At 50.3% G+C, this 20336-nt stretch overlaps 1 protein-coding gene across 1 annotated transcript in view; it reads left to right on the plus strand.

Moving 5' to 3' along the window:
• Positions 1-20336, plus strand: part of SDK1 (sidekick cell adhesion molecule 1) — a 510043-nt gene that overhangs the window by 261848 nt on the left and 227859 nt on the right. The window contains exons 5-6 of the mRNA XM_044233031.1: positions 15078-15189; positions 15833-16023. Of these exons, the coding sequence (XP_044088966.1) occupies positions 15078-15189; positions 15833-16023 (303 nt within the window). The remainder of the gene's footprint in view (positions 1-15077; positions 15190-15832; positions 16024-20336) is intronic.

The following is a 20336-nucleotide window of genomic DNA, read 5'->3' on the forward strand; positions in this document are numbered from 1 at the left end:
TGGTTCCATTCCTGAACTGATTTGGGGATGCATCTGTCTGAGGGGCTTGGCGTCCTTCAGGTTGCTCACTCACTGTTTATTGTCTGGGAACATTTACGTTTCACCATTGCTTTGAGATGGTTGGAATAGAAAGCCTGCAAGATTTTCTGTTTCAGAGTTTGCCCACCTCCACGGTGAAATAAATGAGAAACTGATGACCCCAAAACACGGCAAGGGGAATGTTCATCAATATATTTGTGTGAACATTTGTGCTTAGAGTGGGGGTACATAAGAAAATGCCAGGTGATTGATAAAATCTCTCTTCAGTTCTGTGTATAACCACCTTTGAGAATTTTAAGTTTTACGAAATACTAATAACGGAAATGAGAGGTTTTATTTGGCTTTGGATTCCTAATTTGAAAAGCTCTGGTTTTATTTACGGTATCAGCCTCATATGGAAAAATCAAAAGAGGGTCATCTCTTGGTCCGTGGGTGCCCCTTCTGGCGAGGAGCCAGAGCCTTGAGAAATGCGTTTCTCATCCCATGTTGGCCCTCAGCTTTGTCTGTTTTCACATGGCTGGGGAAGGATATAAAATACAAAGCGTTCTATTTTATGTTGTTGCAATCAAGCAAAGTCTTCAAAATATAACAGCCCTGGGACTGTTCACCAGCCGCATGGTTTCCTGAGCAGGCTTCTTTATAACCAGACTACGAATTTACCTGGAGTTCCGACGGCCATAATTTCTAGTCTCTGAGTTGAACAGTAGTATCTGTTGCAAGGGAAAATAATTTCAATTTAGTCTGGTTTTCTAAAGATCCTTATTGTATTTTAAGGAGGAGGGCACAGTTGTGACTTTTGAGCTCTGTTCTGCTGAACAGACTGTGACCCCTTTCTCTCTTACTTATCTCCTTTTTAGTTTTCTCTTTCTCTCATGTGCTCAGAGCATTTGTTAAGTTAATTTTCTTTTTTCTCCAGGGACTCGGGATTGAATTCCTTTGTTCTTTGTTTTATCTATTAAAGACACTTTTCTAGTTACAGATTCTGTCTGTGAATCCCATGCTTTGTAAAGAACATCTGATTTTCCGCAGGATGTGAGCTTGGCACTTAGTCTCAGACATACCCCAGGAGCCCAGCAACGCTACGCTGCAGACATCTGTGTGTACAGCTCTTGTCTTGGGAAGAGATGTTGATATTTTAGGAATCGATCTGCAGATCTATTTGGAAAATGTAAGTTAGGTTCGTTCAGTTTGGCAAGCATCTATTAGACCACTTACGATTTGCCAGAGGCTTTGAGCATAAAGGAGTTTATGAGCATCACACGCCTCTAAGGAGTTCAGAGTGGATGGAGCAGAGAACTTACACAGATGCCCTTGTCTGGAGGAGAGAGGATCTTGTCCTACTTTCCCCCAGAAACCAAGTATGTGAGCCTGATGAAGATGTGAGTGAGATAGTTTACTTAGACATGCTCCCCAGACACACACGTAAAGGGGTGTGGGGTGTGTAAGGGAGATGGGGAAGAGCAAGGCGCCGATATGGAGAACACAGTGTGCCCATCACCTCTGTGAGCACCTGTTCTCAGTACCCAGGAGACCTCGGGGAGAGATTAGAAGCCACTTGAGTGCCACTTATGCCTTCTTGGTTGAGTACAACTTTCAGAAATATTAATTTACTGGCCTTCTGGTCTGTGTATCTACCTCATGCTTGTGGGCCAGAGTCATGGAATGTCCCTGACAGGCCTTTTTGTTTTTCCCTTTTGTGATGCAAGTGCCTGACTTAAGCCACAATGTCCAGGCACCCATTTCAGAGATGGGGGTCTTGGCATAAACACTCGGCCAGCCGCGAGACCAGACGTGGACCCAGGCTGCCTTCCACACCGAGGCTCTTTGTTTAGAGCTCAGAGTTGAATTTGATAACTGACCATTTGGGCCACTTACTTTTTCTCCTCCTCGACTTTAAATGACTGCTTTTATGTTTTTAATGCACCAATAAAGAGTGAGCCTGTGAAACTGTAGGCCCCTACCCGCAACCCCCATAGAAGCAGAACCCCTTCTACCTGCTGCCTCCCTGCATGGCCCTGGCAGTGCTGCCTAATTCCCAAGTCTCGTGAGTAATAAACCTTCATTTTGCCCAAGCAGCCCCAGTGGTTGTTGCTGAAAGGTGTGCTGTAATCATACTAAGAACCACGAGGCCGTCCACACACAGCACAGGTTACTGATAGGCTGTGACTCCCACAGATGGCCAGCCATAAACCTGACCCTCAAGTGACCTCAGGTGTGAACCCCAGTTGCTAGCAGAGGGCCCTGGGCTTGTCCATGAGGAGTGAGCAGCAGAGACTGCGGGCAGGACACGGGCGCCACTGGCTACAGGATGTTTCCAACACGTGTAAACGGTGCACCGCATACCTTATACTGTGGACAGCACACTTGTATTCAGAACAATCAAGGGCCGAAAACTATAAAACGCTTAAAAGAAAACACAGGGGAAAGCTCCGTGATAGATTTGGTGACACTGTCTTGGCTATGACACCCAAAGCACAGGCAACAGAAGAAAAATAGATTGGACCCCATCACAATTTAAAAAGTTCTACCTCAAAGGACACTATCAGCAGAGTAAAAAGGGAACCCATGAGATAGGAAAAATATTGGTGCATCCTAGGTCTGATAAGGGATTCATATCCAGAATACATAAAGAACTCCTATGTCACAGCAAGCAACCTGCACCCTCAATATAAGACACCAAGCGAAGGACGCAAATAGACATTTTCCCAAGATGGTGCACAAATGGCCAACAAGCACATGGAAAGATGATCGACTTCACTAATGATCTGGATAAACAAAATGCAATCCTTCCTTACAGCAGAATATTATCCAGCCTTAAACAGGAAGGGAATTTTGCAAACGTTATAGCATATGTGAGCCTTGAAGACTAAGTGACATAAACCAGTCACCAAGAGGAAAATTACTGTATGGTTCCATTTATACGAGGCACCTCGAATAAAACTCTCACGGGGACAGAAAGTAGATGATGAGTGCCAGGGACTAGGGGAGATGGGGGGGGTCAGTGTTTCCTGGGAACAGAGTTTCAGTTTAGGAAGATTTCTGAGAAAGTTCTGGAGATGGCTGGTGGTGATGGTTACAAAACAAAGTGAATTAATGCCATGGGACCATACACTTAAAAATGCTTACCTTTCTGTTAAGTAGATTTAACCACAATAAGGAAAAAAAGTGCACCACACGTACAAAGTGGAAGGATCATTTTTACTGTGGGCCTGGGAAACTTTCATGGAGGAAGTGACATGTTCCCAGGCCTGGTTGCATGGATGGGATTCGGGGGGAGCAGGTCAGGTGGGGGCACTCAAGTCAGAAGGGGGTGGCTGGATGCCATGGGGTCTGATGACAGTGAACTCTGGACTCTGGAGCCTTGAGGGAAACACTGAGGCACAGAAGACCCAGCTGTCCATGGCGTGGCCGAGGGCCCAGAGCAGAATGTTCCCTAGTGACACCGTTACTCCTCAGCCCTGTGGCAGCCAGCCTGGTAGAGCTCTCTCCAAAACACCAGAAGGAAAGACTTGTCCCAGACCTCCACCCGAGTTCACATAAGAGGTTTTTATTGAGCACCTAACAAAACATCAGGCACTGTCTGAGCCTCCTGGTCTTGCAAGCTTGTGGGGAGACACGGACGAACAAAACTAACAAGTCTGGTGAGCAGTACATCAGGTGGTGAAGGGCCAGGGGAAAGCTGAGCAGGGCTGGGGGGCCGGCACAGGGCCACAGATCACCAGGCAGGGTCGCTTGTGTCCTCGACATGATGGCTTGGTGGTCATTAGAAAAAGTCGAATGTGGTTTTCATCCCTCCCTTAGTAAATGCAGTGATCTTCTTCCTACAGATCTGCCAACCTCTAAATATTTTGCATCTCTCTTTTGAACTTTGAAGAAAACTCTCGGCCAGAGAACTCCTCCAGCTTGGGTAGTGGAGGAAGACGGAGCCTTCAAAGGCCCCTGCCAAGGGGTCCTGTGTTTTCCCCTCGTCCTTGCTCACAGCCCCGGGTGGGCATGAGCTGCCCTGGTGGGCTTGGGCTCCATGCCCGGATTTGCATGTTTGGCACATTTACTTAAGGGAATGTCTTCATTAAAGCTAAAAGTGATCTGTTATTGTTCCTAATTACATTCTCAATAATTTTAGACTGCCATTCAGAAAGTTGACCTACTCTCCTGAAAAATAGATTCTCTTAGCCCTCTAGCCCACCTAGCCTGCCCGTAGTACCAGTTTTTCTGTTGGTTATGGTTCTTGTACCATGAAGTGGTAGATTGTGCCTTTAGGTGTTTAAATGAAAAACAGTTTATCAGCTCCGGTCTCTCAAATCAGATATTTGGGTCACTCTAGTGTCCAAGCATGGTAAATCCTGCCTTCTGTCTACCAATTTATGCTCATCCCCAAAGAAATAGGTAAACAAGCCCACTGTAAAGCTGTCTTCTATCACCTTCATTTTTCTCGGCCCAGTACAGAGCTGATGAAAACACATTCTTTGTTACATTCCATTCATTTCCAAATGCACAAGTTTTCAAATACATTATAAATGAGAAGAAAAGAAACTGGGGGATTGTTCGTCATACTGTCATATTATTTTATTTATCGTCTCTTGTCAATAGAAAAGTCCAGAAGTGTAGTGAGATAAAAATGGAAGTACATGCAAAGATAAAATTGTGAATGGCATAGACTGCTGTATTTCCTCCCATTTTTCTTTCCCTCCTCCTATTGGACAGTAAACCAGAAGGATTGGGTCAGCTGGTGCGTGCTCCCCTCAGGAGAGCTGGCAGAGCATTTGTGATGGGGTTTGCCTCCCCCACCCCCACCGAGCTTGCTGCCGGCCCCACACGCCCGCCTCCCCCTCCCCACACCGGCGTGACGTCATCGCAGTTCGTGACCAGATTCTGGCTGACAAATGATAAGGGACACGGCATCTAGAAGAGTGGGAAAGTTTGCTGAGACACCTCCTCTCACCACAGATTGTTAACCCAGAAATTGGGACTCCAGCCTCGCCTCTTCCGGAGCCAGGTGACGAGAAATTAGGTGAACTTGGGGAACGAAAGAGGTAGGAGGACCCTTCTCCTTAGTGAAGAAGATTTTTTTTTTTTCCTATCAGGAGAGGTCATGCTGTTTATTTCAGTTTTCATAGAACCGCTCCTATTAACGTTGTCCGCGTCCTGCCACAAGAAAATCACCTCATGGGGTCCTAGTGAATGACCTGGTCTGTGGTGCCGACATACCCTTCACTGGAGCACATTTTAATGAAAAAAATTACTGATTTCTCAGAATCCTTGGAGATATATATATAAATTACATATATGGACTTGGGTGTATGTCAGTCTCTTAAAAATGTGCACCTGGGGGTTCAGCATTACGGGATTCGAGCTGCTGTGACGCTGGCCCCCCAGGGTGGCGGGAAATCAAACATACCTGTTGAGGCGCTTGCAGCCAGGAAAGCACTTAATCCCTTTACCAAGCCATTTTAATAATGCAGAGAAAGATGACAGACTCCAAGTGGTTGCAAAAGCAAGTGATGAACAGAAAAGCCACCTGATTTTCTTGAAGCGGAATATCCTGGAGCAGTTTCACTCCTCCCCTGAAAGAGCACCAGCGTCCTTCGCTGTGCATGAGAGAAGGTCAAGAATCACAAGACTGGGGGCACCTGGGTGGCTCAGTGGGTTAAAGCCTCTGCTTTCGGCTCAGGTCATGGTCCCAGGGTCCTGGGATCAAGCCCCACATTGGGCTCTCTGCTCAGCAGGGAGCCTGCTTCCTCCTCTCTCTCTGCCTCTCTGCCTACTTGTGATCTCTGCCAAATAAATTAAAAAAAAAAAAAGAATCACAAGACTGACCAATTAAACGACCCTCCGTACTGTCAGAAATCAGGTTGAGGATGGCTAGAGCCAGGCTGTTGGCAGACACCGTGCCACGGAAGTGACCAGAGAGCACCCCCGGCTCTGTTCTGTGTGTCTGTGGCCACTGCAGCCCTTGTTGCCGAAGGTCAGCCGTCTCAGCTGCATATAGCTCTGCCTTCCTTAGCCGTTGCCCCACAAGGTAAATTCAAAGATTGATCTTCAAAAACCAAGCAGAACAGAGGATGAAAACACAGTGATCCGAAGGGGCACCCTCGCCCCAGTGTCTAAAGCAGCAATGTCCACAACAGCCAAACTGTGGAAAGAGCCCAGACATCCCTCGACAGGTGAATGAATAAAGAAGATGTGGAATAGATATACGGTGGAATATTACACAGCCACCAAAAAGAATGAAATCTTGCCGTTTGGAACTAGAGGGTATGGTGCTCAGTGAAATAAGTCAGTCAGAGAAAGACAAATATGGTATGATTTGACTCATACAAGGAATCTGAGAAACAACACAGAAGAGCATGCATGGGGAAAGGAGGAGAAAAAGAAAACAAGATGAAATCAGAGAGGGAGACAAACCATAAGAGACTCTTAATCATAGGAAACACTGCTGGGGGGGCCGGAGGTTTGGGGTAACTGGGTGATGGGCATTAAGGAGGGCACATGATGGAATGAGCACTCGGTGGTACGTAAGACTGATGAATTACTGGCTTCTACCTCTGTACCTAATAATACACTGTATGTTAAGTAATTGAATGTAAATTTAAAAACTTTTTAATTAAAAAATTTTTTTAAAAACTGAGCAGAAGTAGCCTTGATTTTATACATGGAAATTCCTGTCCACTTGGAACAAAAGAACAGCATAGACTCTAATTTCGGCGGTGTCGGAAACTCCTTCTCTTCCTCCTCCCCTTCCCTGACCGCTCTTCCGGCAGTCCTACCCACGTGGACGTGGCTGCCCACCCTGTAGAGGTGCGCTGCGGGGGTTTGCCCCAGTCCTGCCTCCTGTCCTTACTCTTCCTCTCTCCCAGAGAGGTCTACTTAGGAGTCTCAGGATTTCAGTTACTGCTCCCTCGCTGACCAGCCAATGTCCCCTACACCCCCACAGGCACCTGAACATGACCCTTGTCTCCAGAAACTCCTTCCTTCTCCTCCATCCTAACACGCCAGTGTCCTCGCCCCCAGTCCCGCTCTTTCTTCCAAGTTTTCACCCCTGAGTCGCTCTGCTGCCTGCCCAAACCACACCAGCCAGCCACCTGGAGGACTTCTGTGCACCAAGAGAACCTCTGCTCTCTCTTCTTCCTCCCCATGGTGTCCCACCGTCTCCTACTCAGCACGGTCCCCTCGTCGGGGTCCTCCAGTGACTCCGTTCTTCACTGGACAGAGTCCATGGCGCACCCAGAAGCACTTTCCCTCAGCTTCCAAAGGAACTGACACTTCCCCATACACGCTGGATGGGTTTCTACCTTCTTCATTTTCTGTTCCCGAAATGCCTTTCCTTCCCTCTTCTGCCTGGTGAATGCCTGTCCATCTCTCAAGGACATGGCTCAGGCTTTCCTGATTCCACTGGAAGAATGGACCTCGCTGTCACACACCCACCCTGTCCTGGGGTGTCCCTGCCTTGCTCCTTTCCTAGCCACACACAGTCTGTTCTCGTTCCCTCTCTCAGCGGGTGGCTTCTGCTACTGACCCACGCCTCCTGGATGACGCTGACCTCGGGGGTTAAAACTTGGAATCCCCAGCACCATCCTGGTGTCTAGCCGCTGTGCACTGAAATTCAAGGCAGTTTTTTGTTGTTCTTGTCCATAGATGCTCTGCTGACAATAACTAACCCCGTTCTATGTGGACAAGACTTGGTTCTTCATTGAACGAGTCCCTGCAGAAAGGGCTGTTATGGCCAAAGCACATTGTTTCATACCAAAATGATTAATGCATACATCCTTCCTTATTCCAAAAGGTGGACAGACCTAGGGGCACCTGGGGGGCTCCATCGGTGAGCGTCTCAGGGTCCTGAGACTGAGCCCCGTGTTGGGCTCCCTGCTCAGTGGGGAGCCTGCTTCTCCCTCTCCCTCTGCCTGCTGCTCCCTCTTTTCATGCTCTTTCTCTCTCTCACGCTCACATACATAAATATAATCTTTTAAAAATATTTTTAAAGGTGGACAGACCCACGGGCACATGGTGATGTGGGGATCTGAGAGCCACGTGCGGGAGGAGCCGGGCACCCGCGCCTCTGGCTTGGGCGGGGCCACTGCTGTTCTGTCCAGAAAGCCGGTGGCCTGAATCTTAAAAAGCTTTTCTGTAACTGCTAATGTCATCTGCTCAACACAAGCAACATGTGTTATTATTATTGGCATTGAAGAAAGATTTAAAAAAAAAAAAAAAGACAAACGCCGAGGAACGCACTGCTCAACACTGGGAGCCTTCACTGTCTTTTATTCCCTTTGTTTTCAATCCTGTTGTCTCCTTTGTTCCTCCAAATTCGGGGCTGATTCTTTCCGGAGCAGGAAGATTTTGAGATTTCAGATAGTCCTGTAGATTCCATAACCTGTGAGCTTCCTGATGAGCTGCTTTGTTTGCAAAACTGGATGACGCTGACCTCGGGGGTTAAAACTTGGAATCCCCAGCACCATCCTGGTGTCTAGCCGCTGTGCACTGAAACTCCAGTGCAGACATACTAAGCACTGAGGAAGGAGAGCTGATCTCAGAGCTGTCCTAGAACCATCCTTCCTCCCACAGAGGCGCCTCTCCCGGGACACGTCCGCTGTGTGTGAGAAGGGCCCATGGCTTGCTCGTCTGGCACACGTTTACGTGGGAGCCGTGCCCGGGTTCTGTACCTCAGGGCCAGTGGGACTCAGCACCCTTTGGTGGAGGGCAGAGTTCGACCTCATTATATTCTGGCGTGTCCCGAGAAAAAACGAGGCAGCGTGCGGGCAACTGAGCCCATGACCTCAACCCTGCCCGAGCTGCCTGCTGCAAAGCTTTCCTGAGGCATATTTGCCAGAAGCACCCACCTGTGAATCAGGAAACTCGAGATAGTGGTGCTAATAGTGAAAACCAAAACGTGGGATCTGCTGTCTCAGATGGCCTGGAAAATTCCACTCCTTTAGGGCACAGACTCTTTTTTGAAAGAAAGAAGTCTGTGTTTTTTTAATGAGATGTTGATATCTGTGGAACAAGGGAGTGTGGGGGAAAGGTGTCTGCTCCGGGCTCCGAGTGCTGCTTTGCCTGTGAGCTGTGACTTGGGGCTCCAGGCCTTCTCGGGGCTTGGGGTATTCATATTCACAAGCCAGGACACCGACCCCAAACAGCTTCAGGACCCCAGTGGGGAGGACAGTGCTCTCTCTGTGTCGGGCCCATGTACACATGCATATCTACAGACCCACATACATGTTCCCTTGCTTGTAACGGCCCTGTGACGTGCTTATCGGTTTACAAACAAAACACATAAGGCTTGGAGAAGTTAGGTGACCTGTTCCCAAGCAATTAGGAGCTGTGGTGGCATTTCCAGGTTGATTGGATTCAAAACTGTTCTCTTTGTAATTGTGCCTTTCAGCTTTTGGACTTGTGGGACCCTCATCCTAGGGTAGTTGGGGGCAGGGAGAGAAGCTTGGAGTAGAGTAGGGGACCAGGCCAGAGGAACCTGATGGAGTCTGTTCCCAGAGACTGGGCCAGCACCCCACATCCCCATGTCCACGTGTCCAACAGAAGGGCTAGTGGCCAACAGTGATCAGGTCATCACTGCTTGTGCTCAGGATGGGGATGTCCTCGCCGCCAATTGCAAGGAAATAGCAGCGAGCAGGGTGGGCACAGTTATGGGGACCACAGCTGGTAGGACAGGAGGAGACCAGCCACATGTTAGAGGGTGGTAGTGTCCGAGGTAGGCCTTAGGAGCAGTTCTGAGCTCCACCTGGGGTAGGGACCAGGTCTCGACAGGCTCAGGACACAGGCGCGCAGAGACCGATGCTGAATTTCGTTAGTGTCTGGTGTGCTGTGCTGGGGACAATCCCAAGAGGCTGTGTCCCGTTGGACACAGAGACCCTGGTCAGGGAGAGGCTGTCTGCTTACCACCCTACGGCAGGGGGTTGCTTTCTTTCCTTTCCTTTTCTTTTTAACTCTGAAGAAAGGTTTTTTTTTTTTTTATTCCTGACCATATCACTGACCAGGAGTGTGACCTATAGCCAGCCAGTGGTTCCCAGCTGGGGACAGCTGAGCTGCCCAGGGGACATTTGTCAGTGCCTAGAGACTTTTATTTTTTACATTACATCCTCAGATCTTACTTATCTTAGAAATAAAAGTTGGTCCGTTTTGACTACCTTTACCACACCCTTGCCTCTGTTGGGTTTCTGTGAGCTCCGCTGTTCGGGTTTCCTTATGTGAGTGAGATCACACGGTGTTTGTCTTTCTCGGACTCCTCTCTGACAGAGTTCATCTGTGCTATAGCAAATGGTGAGATTCCCTTTCTTCTTGTGGCTGAATTATATTCCATAAACGCACCACATTTTCTTTAGTTTTTTATCCGTGGACATGTACGTTGTTTCCATGTCTTGGCTGTTGTGAATGACGCTGCTGTGAACATGGGGCTACAGCCATCTTTTGGCATCAGTGATTTCTTTTCCTTTGGGTCCATGCCCAGAAATCGGATTGCTGGATCATATGGTAGTTGTATTTTTAATTTTTAGCTTTCTGAGGAATGGGCAGCGGTGGTGTTGGAGGCAGGATGGAAGAGGGAACTTTGGGAGCAGAAAGGCAGAAGAACAAGTGTGGGGGGTGGGGGTATGCCAGGGTCGCTGCAGAACCGCGCGAGGAGTCGGCGTCCACCCCGCAGCACACATCCCAAACCCCATTCCTGAACTGCTCCCCACAAGCCTGAACCCACCTGGTCTTTCCCTCTCAGAGTCGGCTGCTTCCCTCTCCACAGCTCCTCTTCCACAGACATCCCCCTAGCCAGCCGTCGGCAAACTCTGACTCCTCGAAAAGTGCCCCACGCCTCATTTCCACCCCCACCACCCAGGCTTGCGGTCACCTGCCTGACCTCCCGTGTCCTCTCTTGACCCCCAGGGTGGATTCCAGGGTTTGAGTCTTAAAACAGGCTCACATTATGTCACCCCCCGTCCTGTCCTCTTCCCACCTGCCTTTAGGATATTGCCCAGAGTTCTCCCCAGGGCACAAGGTCCTCCCTGAGCCGACCCCTCCGTCGCCACCCCTTGCCCCACAGCTCCCCTTGCGCTGCGGCCCCCTGCAGCTCCTCCAGCACCCTGAGCCCATGGGCAGCGAGGGCTCTTTGGCACTGCACCCCCCACCAGGAACGCCCGAGGCCTCCGCAGGCTGGTTTTCCTCCCCACTTCCCCCTACTCCTGCTGGGTTCCAGGCCGGAGTCTCTCTCCCGATACTTTCTCTTCCCCTAAAGCCGTACAACAGGGTGTCTGCCGCTTACCCTCCTTCTTCCACAGCTCTGTGGCTTTAAGAGTTCAGGGGAACTTTGAACTTTTTTGTCTTTGAGAGCTTTGATGTTCTTTAGAAGTACTTTTTAATTACATGCAACCTCAACAGCTTCCCCCTACTCAGCTCTCCAGTGATTAAGGGGTTCGTGGTGGGGGAGATTGACGAGGATTAGGTGCAGTTTCTGGGCTCAGATGCTGTATTTCCAAAATGACTGAGCATCAGCCCTGGGGCCACCGAAGCCCCCTGCTGCCCATTTGTTGCTGACCTCTGCAGAAAGCCTCTTGATTCAGCGTCTTCACCTCCAACCAGCCTGGGAATTGTTCAGGTGGAAAATGACGGTAAAGTCTCCATTAAGGAAATGCTTGGGGGAAGGAGCGTTCTAGTTAATTTAATTTTTGGTTAACTGAGCACCACCAGAGTTTTTACCAGGATCGGATGGCATTAAGTGAAAGGACGTTGACCAATTTGGGTGGAGGCGGTCCTTTATTTAAGCCCGTTCTCTGACATTCGAAGTCACGTGACTCTGGGCCTCAGTTTTCTCGGCTGTAAAAGGGGGGCAGTAATAGGTCTCTTATTGTCTTGCCATTAGATTAAATGGGGGAAACATTTGCAAGTCATTTAGCAATAGGCTTGCTTGCTACACAGTAGGCTTGGTAAAGTGCCTTCTTTTCAGGAATAATTCTTAATACATTGGCATATAGTATTTAAAAAATCTTGTGTTACTATAGAGCATTGAAGAAGAGGGTACTGTTCCTTGTGGAAGTATAGTGACTCATTATTGTGGAATACTTATGAAAAAATAACCAATCATTAAGGATTTTGAGGGCTTTTGTATCTCAGACACTGTGGAATAGCAGAAATAAAGAGGTCGTTTTATTCTTTTTGAAATGCCTGGGTATTCTTCTTTGCATCTCTCTTCTAAAAATTGAATGTGAGGGGAAAAAAACCTGGTAGATAAGTCAGCATGGCAGGTTCAGAATGGCAGATAAAGCACCTCTATTACCACCTCTCACTTAAAAAAGAAGTAAAAACCCTCTAAAAAGCAGTAAAGGAAGAAGAGACGGAGGAGCACAATGACAAAAAGAAAGTGACAGAAACGATTCACAGATGGGGGGGGTGAAACCGGTTTCTGGAGAAATGCTCTCAGTTGGCGGAATGGGCCCCGCGGGGGCGATGGTAGTGGCCTGGGGACGCCTGAAGTGTGTTGGGCCACGGCGGGGCTGATGGTGGGCTGGAGCTGGACACAGAGGGAAGACGTAATAGTTTGTCTCTGGAACAATCTACTTCCTGCCCGGCTACTGTATGCAGAGTAGTCAGCGGCTAAATAGGGCAGACAGACAGACGGACAATAGGGAAGGTTCTCCTCCACCAAGGACAAATGGCCCAAGGACAAATCTCTGCACGCTGGGATCCGGGGTCTCTGCAGAATAATAGTCTCCCACGTGACCGAAATTCCCAGCTCACTAGCCTAGTGGTCCCCCGGGAGTCATCCATGCGCCCATGCAGATTCAATTGAAATATCAGTGTTTCAGAAGAAAGGAGTGCTCAGCGTCCTGCGCTGTCGTGAGCACCGCCCCTGCAGTTGGGAGATGTGCCCTCTGACTGCTTGGGTAAAAGGGCACTGAAATATCGTGACAGCAGCTTCAGCAGCAGAAGCACGGCTTTGATCTTGCTGTGGCAGCTCCCAGGAGTCAAGGTCACCTCACCCCCAGATCACAAATGCTCCCGTGAGGAACGATCGCAGTTTAATCTGCACCTCTTACCCCCTGCTTCTCCAAAAGTGTCCTGTGCCCTAAATCAAATCCAAGGAGTCACTGGATTTGTCCAGCCGACCCCGCAGGCAAGGCACCTGGCACATGTCAGCACGTGTGACAGTGAGTTACAGAAATATCGCCTGCTGCTCCGTCTGTCAATGTGGCCGGAACCCTGGACAGGGTGGCGCTGCTCTGTCCCACTCGCCCCGCCCTCAAGGGGCTGTACCTTGGCGCTTCCTGGTGTCACACGTGCACAGTGTCCCAGGGTCAGGGAGCCGTCGAGGCCCACCAGCTGGGGGCCTGTCCTCTCTGGGCGGTGACAAGTGCTGAGCATGGGTTTCCTCTTCTGCCACCGTGGCTGAGCGGTGATTAATGCCAAATTAGCACCTTGCTCAGTGACCTTTTAGCATTCGCTGCTGCTCTCCTTCACTTCGCATTAACTATTTGCAAATATTAGCTTCTCAGGTCATTTCTTCTCATCAGCAACTTTCACAGATGACAGGCAGGTTGTTAATCTGATTGGCAGTCAGGTCTGTCCTTTGCCCCATCTTGAAAGTGTCAGTGCTCAGGCATCTCCCCAGGAATCCGATAAGCAGCCTAGCGGCCTCTACAATATTCTGAGCAGAGAGTGTCCTCAGAAGGCGCTCACAGAGGCCTTTCCGGGCTAGCTTTGGGAGTAGAGGGGCTGGGAAGGGCTTGACACCTCCCCTGGGACTCATAGACACCGGTTTCCATCGACATCATCAACATATAGGCTAAAAATTAATATGGTGGCTGCGTGCACCTCAAGCTTTGTGTGTGTGTGTGATTCACATGGACCTTTAATTTTTTTAAAAAAGATTTTATTTATTTACTCGACAGAGATCACAAGTAGGCAGAGAGGCAGGCAGAGAAAGATGGGGAAATAGGTTCCCTGCTCAGCAGAGAACCCAATGTGGGGATCGATCCCAGGACCCTGAGATCATGACCTGAGCCAAAGACAGGGGCTTAACCCACTGAGCCACCCAGGTGCCCCTCACATGGACCTTTAAATCACATCCTGCTTCAGCAAGAGAGGCAGAACACAGACAAGGCCAGTCCTCATTTTCCCTGCCGTGCTGGGTAGTGGGCACTCGAGGGCCTCACTGCCACAGCTGTCCCCGGCTCTGGGATGGGGGCCCAGCTTTCTAGTGTCAGGTACCAGATGAAGCATTTCGCATTTGCAGAATCTAAATTTATTTTTATTTCCAGTCTCTGCCTTCTATACCCCCTGTCGAAATCCCCACTCTAAAAATGTTTGATCTGTCTTCATTTCCCCTAAATAAACAGCAGTAAAGTGTACTGTGGGTAGTTTAATTTTGATATTACATGTATTTTAGAGAAAAGTGGCAAAAACGTGTCATACTTTTTTCTCCCTTGTCACCAGAAGTACAAGCTAAATTATTTATAGTTTGATACTCACAAAACAGAGGTGGATTCAGGATATTTACTTTTCAGAGAAGAACAAGGGATTGAAAGTACACGGACAGAACAGAACACTTTGCTGATTGAATGTGTTTGCTCTGGGGAGCCACATTTGCGCCCGAGTGAGAACGCCAGCCCCATTCTAACTGCACACGTGCCCGGCAGAGTGCCTGACACATGGAATATTTGTGGAACTGGGCAGACTTGAAAAGAGCAGGTGAACTAGGTAACTCAATAAGCGAAGTCTTAAGGCAATAAGAAAATAAAGTCAGCAAACATTTTGGCAAGCACTCCACACTCGAAAGCACTTATCCCCACAATGCGAGACGGCACTGGGTCCCTTGACTCCCAGCTGGAATGTTCACTTGCCGGCTGTGGATTCCACCCCAGGATCCGATGAAGGCCAGGGACAATGACCACGCCCAAGGGCTCCCCTCCATGGTCAGGGTGGGGTCGTGACATTCAGGTGTCCCATCAGAGTGGCTTGAAAAGACTCCCCCATGTGTTATGTTCCAGTCTTGACATCTTCCATGCTTAGGAGAGTCCCATGAAGTTTTGCTTTCTCTGCCACAGGAGAGGTTGGCAGCCCCGAAACCATGGCACCCGTCATTGTGATCCCCCCCGGCAACAGAAGTGTGGTGGCCGGATCCAGTGAGACCACCTTGGAATGCATCGCCAATGCCAGGTATGCAGCGGGTCCCACCCTGGAGGTACAAATCCATTGTAACTGATGAGATGGCCCTTCAGTCAAAAGCCACATCACGCGTGTGCTTGCTGTTCTAGCAGTCATGCTGGTCTCGTTTGTCCAGCTGGGCTACACACATGACACACCTGGGAAAATAGGGCCCGACTTCCCAAGCCTGGGTCTGCAGTGCTTGCACTGAACGTACCGAGGTGCTGGTAGAGGGCCTCCGTGGGTGCACAGGAAAGGAGCACCTTTCTCCTCGGCAGGGCTCAGTGTTCTCGGCCTCATCAGCGGTCGCTCCAGAATTTGGTTCCCATGATCATGCCTCCCATGTAGCCACATCCCCTAGCAGTATTTATTTTAAACATTCTTTTCCTGAGCAAATGGAATCATTAGCACTTATGGTCCATCGCTGCCGCAATTAGCTATCCTTGCTCAATAGCCCTTGAGCGGAATGTATTGTCGGTGCGCGCCGTGAGGGAGTTGGGCCGCATCTGGATTGATTTTTAAATGTCCATTGTTCAACCCGCCGTGGTTCCTGGTAGAATTAGCTTTGTCAGGCTTGTGCTGAATGCCTGAAATTACGATTCTTGCCACCTACGTGATTCACCGTTGTTGTCAATCATGCCCTGCGCCCTCCCAGGCCTGTCGAGGAGCTGCACGTGACCTGGAAGAGGAACGGGGTGAAGGTCGCCGGGGGGCTCCACAGCCATGGGAGACGCCTCACCATCAGCAACCCGACGTCCGCCGACACCGGGATGTACGTCTGTGAGGCCACGCTGAGAGGACGCGCGTTCAGTGCGGCCACAGCGCAAGCCTTTCTGGCTATCATAGGTAATGCGGGGCTCGGAGGCACGTGGCCCCTTGTGGAGCGGCCAGGAAACAGCCACCTCTGGCCAGCTCCCTTTCTAACTCAGAGAAGGAGGGTGATGCGGAGGCTGCTTTCCAGAGTCACCCTGCTCTTCTTTATCCAAGAACATGAGCCCACTGAACCCAAAGCGCTCACGTTCTGAGTTCTTCTAAGAATTGTGATTCTGAATCCTTCTAACCACAAAGTTCGAGAAGTGGTGTGGTGAGGTCCTTGTCCCATATGTCACCTTCTGGCGCTGGCCTCTCCGGCACGAAGCTTCTCTGTAGCCCTTACTGGGCGTTCATGGTCAGTTTTCAGAGATTATTCCATGATTGGTATTTTTCGACCCAGAAAAAAAAGAAGCTTTGGGATATTATCTTCTGTTAAGTGAAAAGGGGAGAACAGAGCTGCTTCCTAGGACGTGCACTAAGGGCCACTCCTGAGCCAAAGACAGCAAGATAAAATTCAGCACCCGGGAGTCACTGTGGACGCTAGAAAGTGTCAGTGTTCAGGGAGTGGGCGTTGTTTGGTGGCCAAGGAAATCCTCAGGGTATTTGCGGATTATGGTAAGATCATGGTACATTGTGAGGACAGTGCCTTTGTTTCTCACGTTTCTTCGGCTCCTTTAATACTTTTAGTCCCCTTAGTGGCTGTGGTCACTCTCACCGTGACCCGTCCAGCAGGATAGTGGCCGCTGCAGGTAGGAGGGGCCGAGGCAATGCCAGGGAGGAGAATCTCTGCCTCTTCTCTCCTTCTGGAAGAAGGGAATGAGAACAAGAAAGGTCAGGTCGACAGAGCCCTAGGGAGCGCTGTGGCTCCTCACAGGACGTGTGTCACAGCTTGCCACTTTGCCAACTAAGAAAGAAAACAAGCCGTGTTCTCCTGTGAAATTAGCAAGGGTATCAGGAAATGCCGAGTAAAAGGCAGTTTGCCTTGAGTGTGTCACACTCCTTTTGATCATGAAGAAATGGCTCCATGGCCTGGAAACGACCCGGCCAAATACACGCAAACCCATCCGTCCCTCCAAATGGAGCGTAAAGACTTTTAAAGCATCAGGAAGGCAGACTTCGAGTCGCATGTCACCGCAGACTCCGCTGCTTGTCCTGCTGCCTCTCCTCCTGTGCTCCAGACGGAGGGAAACACCGCAGGCCTGTGCCCCGCGATGACATCCTTCTGCCCCCTGTGAGCATAGCATGTTATAGATAGAATCAAATTAACATTCAGCACGTGTCCATCTCTGGGAGACAGGACTGTATTGTGTTAAAACATCTTAAGGTGATTTAAACAAGAGAAGAAATTTATCTTCCTGTGAACTGGAATGTTTGTTTCCATCATAATTCCCTTTAGAAATATTTAAATCTATCCTATGAACTTTGGTTTCACATCGACAAGTGAATTCCAAAGCAGACTGTGTGCCGCTCTGTGTTCAGGCTTTGAAAGGGACACAACTCTGCGTCTTTAGGATGTTGATTTATATTCCCTTTTATTTATAAGAATTTGCTATGGCAGGGAGGATTCTGTGCAGGAGTGGTGCTGGGGAAGCCCTGAGGAGAGCCTCTGTGAATCCAGATTGGTTGGGAGATGGTGGCCCCAGGCGCAGTGCACTGGGAGGAGGTTCCCAAGGGCGCCGTGGGGCCCGGCAGGGAGCTGTCCCCGAAGCAGGCCAGTGCAGGAAGGTGGAAACGTGCTGGCTTTCAGGGACTTCCATCACGGCTGACGGAATAAGACAGGACAGGGTGGTTGTTTCCTCTGCCTGTCAACTTCAATAGCGTATTACCAGATTTCTGAGGTTTATACAGAAATGCGGGCTGCGTCCCATCTGCTGCAAGTCCTGGTGGCCGTCTATGCGACAGGGAGCACCGGCCTCCAGGGGGACCTCTGCTCCGTCCCGATGCTGCTCCTCAGCTCTTTCTCCCGCCCTGCCCTCCACATGCTCCCCGAGAGCCTCTCCACACCCCACATGCTGAGACCGCTGCCATGGCCCACACAGCCCCCAGTCTCCCTGCTTCAACTACTCACACCACCGTTCCTCCCTCACGGCCTTCCTGGGCCACTGGAGCCGTGGCGCCCGCCATGCGGCAGGTTGGCAGTGCGGGGTCTGATGGACAGTGGACAGACAGCTGAGCTCCCGCCCTCCTGCGACGGGGGTGTGATCTGGAGGTCCTGGCTTCCAGTGCCCCTAGTAGATGAGCTCACTTGCTCATGTGCTCCTTGCAGCTGACCTGCCTCTTCTGGTGGTGTTTCCATCACCTCCCCGATAAACCGTGGGCCGCTGGGCTGGGCTGTGGGGACAGACCTGGGCTCAGACCCTCTAGGCACCACTCATGGGCGTGAAAAAGTCCCTTTGCCTCTGCTGGCCTCAGTTTCCACATGTGTAAGCTGTAGACGAGGTAGGAAATGATCGGGGTTCATACCGTGAGAGTAAAGGTAGTGCTGGTCACAGAGGCGGGGGGATGGCCGCCTCTGTGATGAGGTGTGGGCAGAGGGCTGTTTTCCCACCTGTGGCATTGTTTCAGCTCTTTACCGATGGTCACGTGACATGCACTTTTCACCTTAGCTGTCCCTAAAGTCAGGGTGTGTCTCAGCATCCCTGGAAGCATTTTTTCTTTCCTGAGGGTAATTATAGCTGCAAAGTCTCAGATTCAGTGAGACAGCGTGTACATCTTCCTTTCCAGACTGACAGACCAACACTGTCTCCTGTCACTGCCGTTCACATGCTTACCCTGTGTCCATGAGTGTCTGTGTCCCTGCCCTCAGACACACATCAGTGTGAGTGGCTGCTGTCCAGAGCCATCTCTGTGCCTCTCGGGCTGGTCTGGTGTTTGTAGACATGGATCATTCAGGAATGCCAAAATCGTATCATTAGAATCCCAGATTACTTGCACCATCGGCAGGCTGATACATGCCCCAACCAAGGAGTTACAACTGTGCTGGAAGGTTCTCTAGAGCTGAGACCAAGCCACTCTTCACTGTCTGAATCCTAACAGAAAATGCCTTCGCCCTCCCGCTTTCCTTCCTTTCCTCCACTTAACATTTCTTGAATCTGCATCTCGGACACCGCTCTGGGCATCGATGACAATGTGGCGAAGAAGGAGCCGTGGGCCCCGGCATCCAGGAGTCTGGTGTGGAAGGCAGGCGCGCACGAGGCAGGGATGACTCAGCACAGCAAGCGCGCACAGCAGGCAGAGGTGCCTGAGCTCACGCAGCAGGTGCGGGGCACAGAGGCCCTGGGGCATAAGGCCAGGCCAGAACCCTGCGGCGGGCCTTGCAACCCACCGCCCTGGTTTAGGATAAACTCAAGATGTCTTTTTTCTGGCTCTACATACGGCCTACATTAGAAGCACCCCCATTAATCATCGGTGCTGATGTGACAGCTAGAACTTACCTGTATAGCTAAACGTTGCCAAGTAAAGTTCAGAAAATAGAGCTGTTACAGAACTGTTTCTAAAACAAGAGAGAAACTTGTATGAAGCAAAGCCCAGTAGCGCTTGGGTCATTTGCTCTGAATGTGGGATGGGCAGGCCGGCTGTAATACCCTGGGATGGAGTGGGGTTCAGCAGGCAGGGATCCACGAGCGTGCTCTTCATGTACTATCTGTCCTTCCCGGCTCCCTGGCCATCTCTGCCCTCCTTGCTGCTCTGCCAACCATCCGTGGAGCACATGGTGTGTGCAGGACCCTGCTGAAGGGCCAGTGTGGGCAGAAGACGAAGGAGGCTTTGCAGAGCTGGAATGGGACACACCTGCTCCCCGGAAGGACTTCAAGGTTGTAAGGTCTTCAGTGATCTCCTGTATCTCTCCTTCCAGTGGATGATTTTTAAGTATTTCCTTGTAAGCTGTGCCAGGCACTACCAGAGCAGAGACGAGGAGGACACAGTTCTTCTCCGAAGAAGGTCCCAGGTGGAGGGGGCACCCTGCCTGAGGAGGTTGGGGGGAACTCTCCAGAAGACTGGCACTGGGGCTGATCTTGAAGACCGACTTAGGATTTGCCAACAAGACAAGCATCTATTGTGTGAGAGCCAGAGTATGGGGGCTGCTCGGGCCCCACAGTCCCAGGGAATAGGCTCAGCCACTTCCTCTCCTGGTGGTCTCATGGGGCTGTCATCAAGCCTTCAATGGGTCTGGGCTCTTTTCTGGGGGCTCTTGGGGAGAAGCCACTTCCTGGCTCACTCGGGGTGGGGAGAGGCCGGTGCACAGGTTGTAAGGCTGAGGTCCTCACCTCCTTTCTGCTGTTGGTTGGGGTCCCAGAGGACCCCCTGCTCCCCCTGGCTTAGCCATCTTCTTCTCTCCCTTCTTCTCC

This window comes from Neovison vison, chromosome 14 (assembly GCF_020171115.1).
Source record: "Neovison vison isolate M4711 chromosome 14, ASM_NN_V1, whole genome shotgun sequence".
Taxonomy (NCBI): Eukaryota; Metazoa; Chordata; class Mammalia; order Carnivora; family Mustelidae; genus Neogale; species Neogale vison.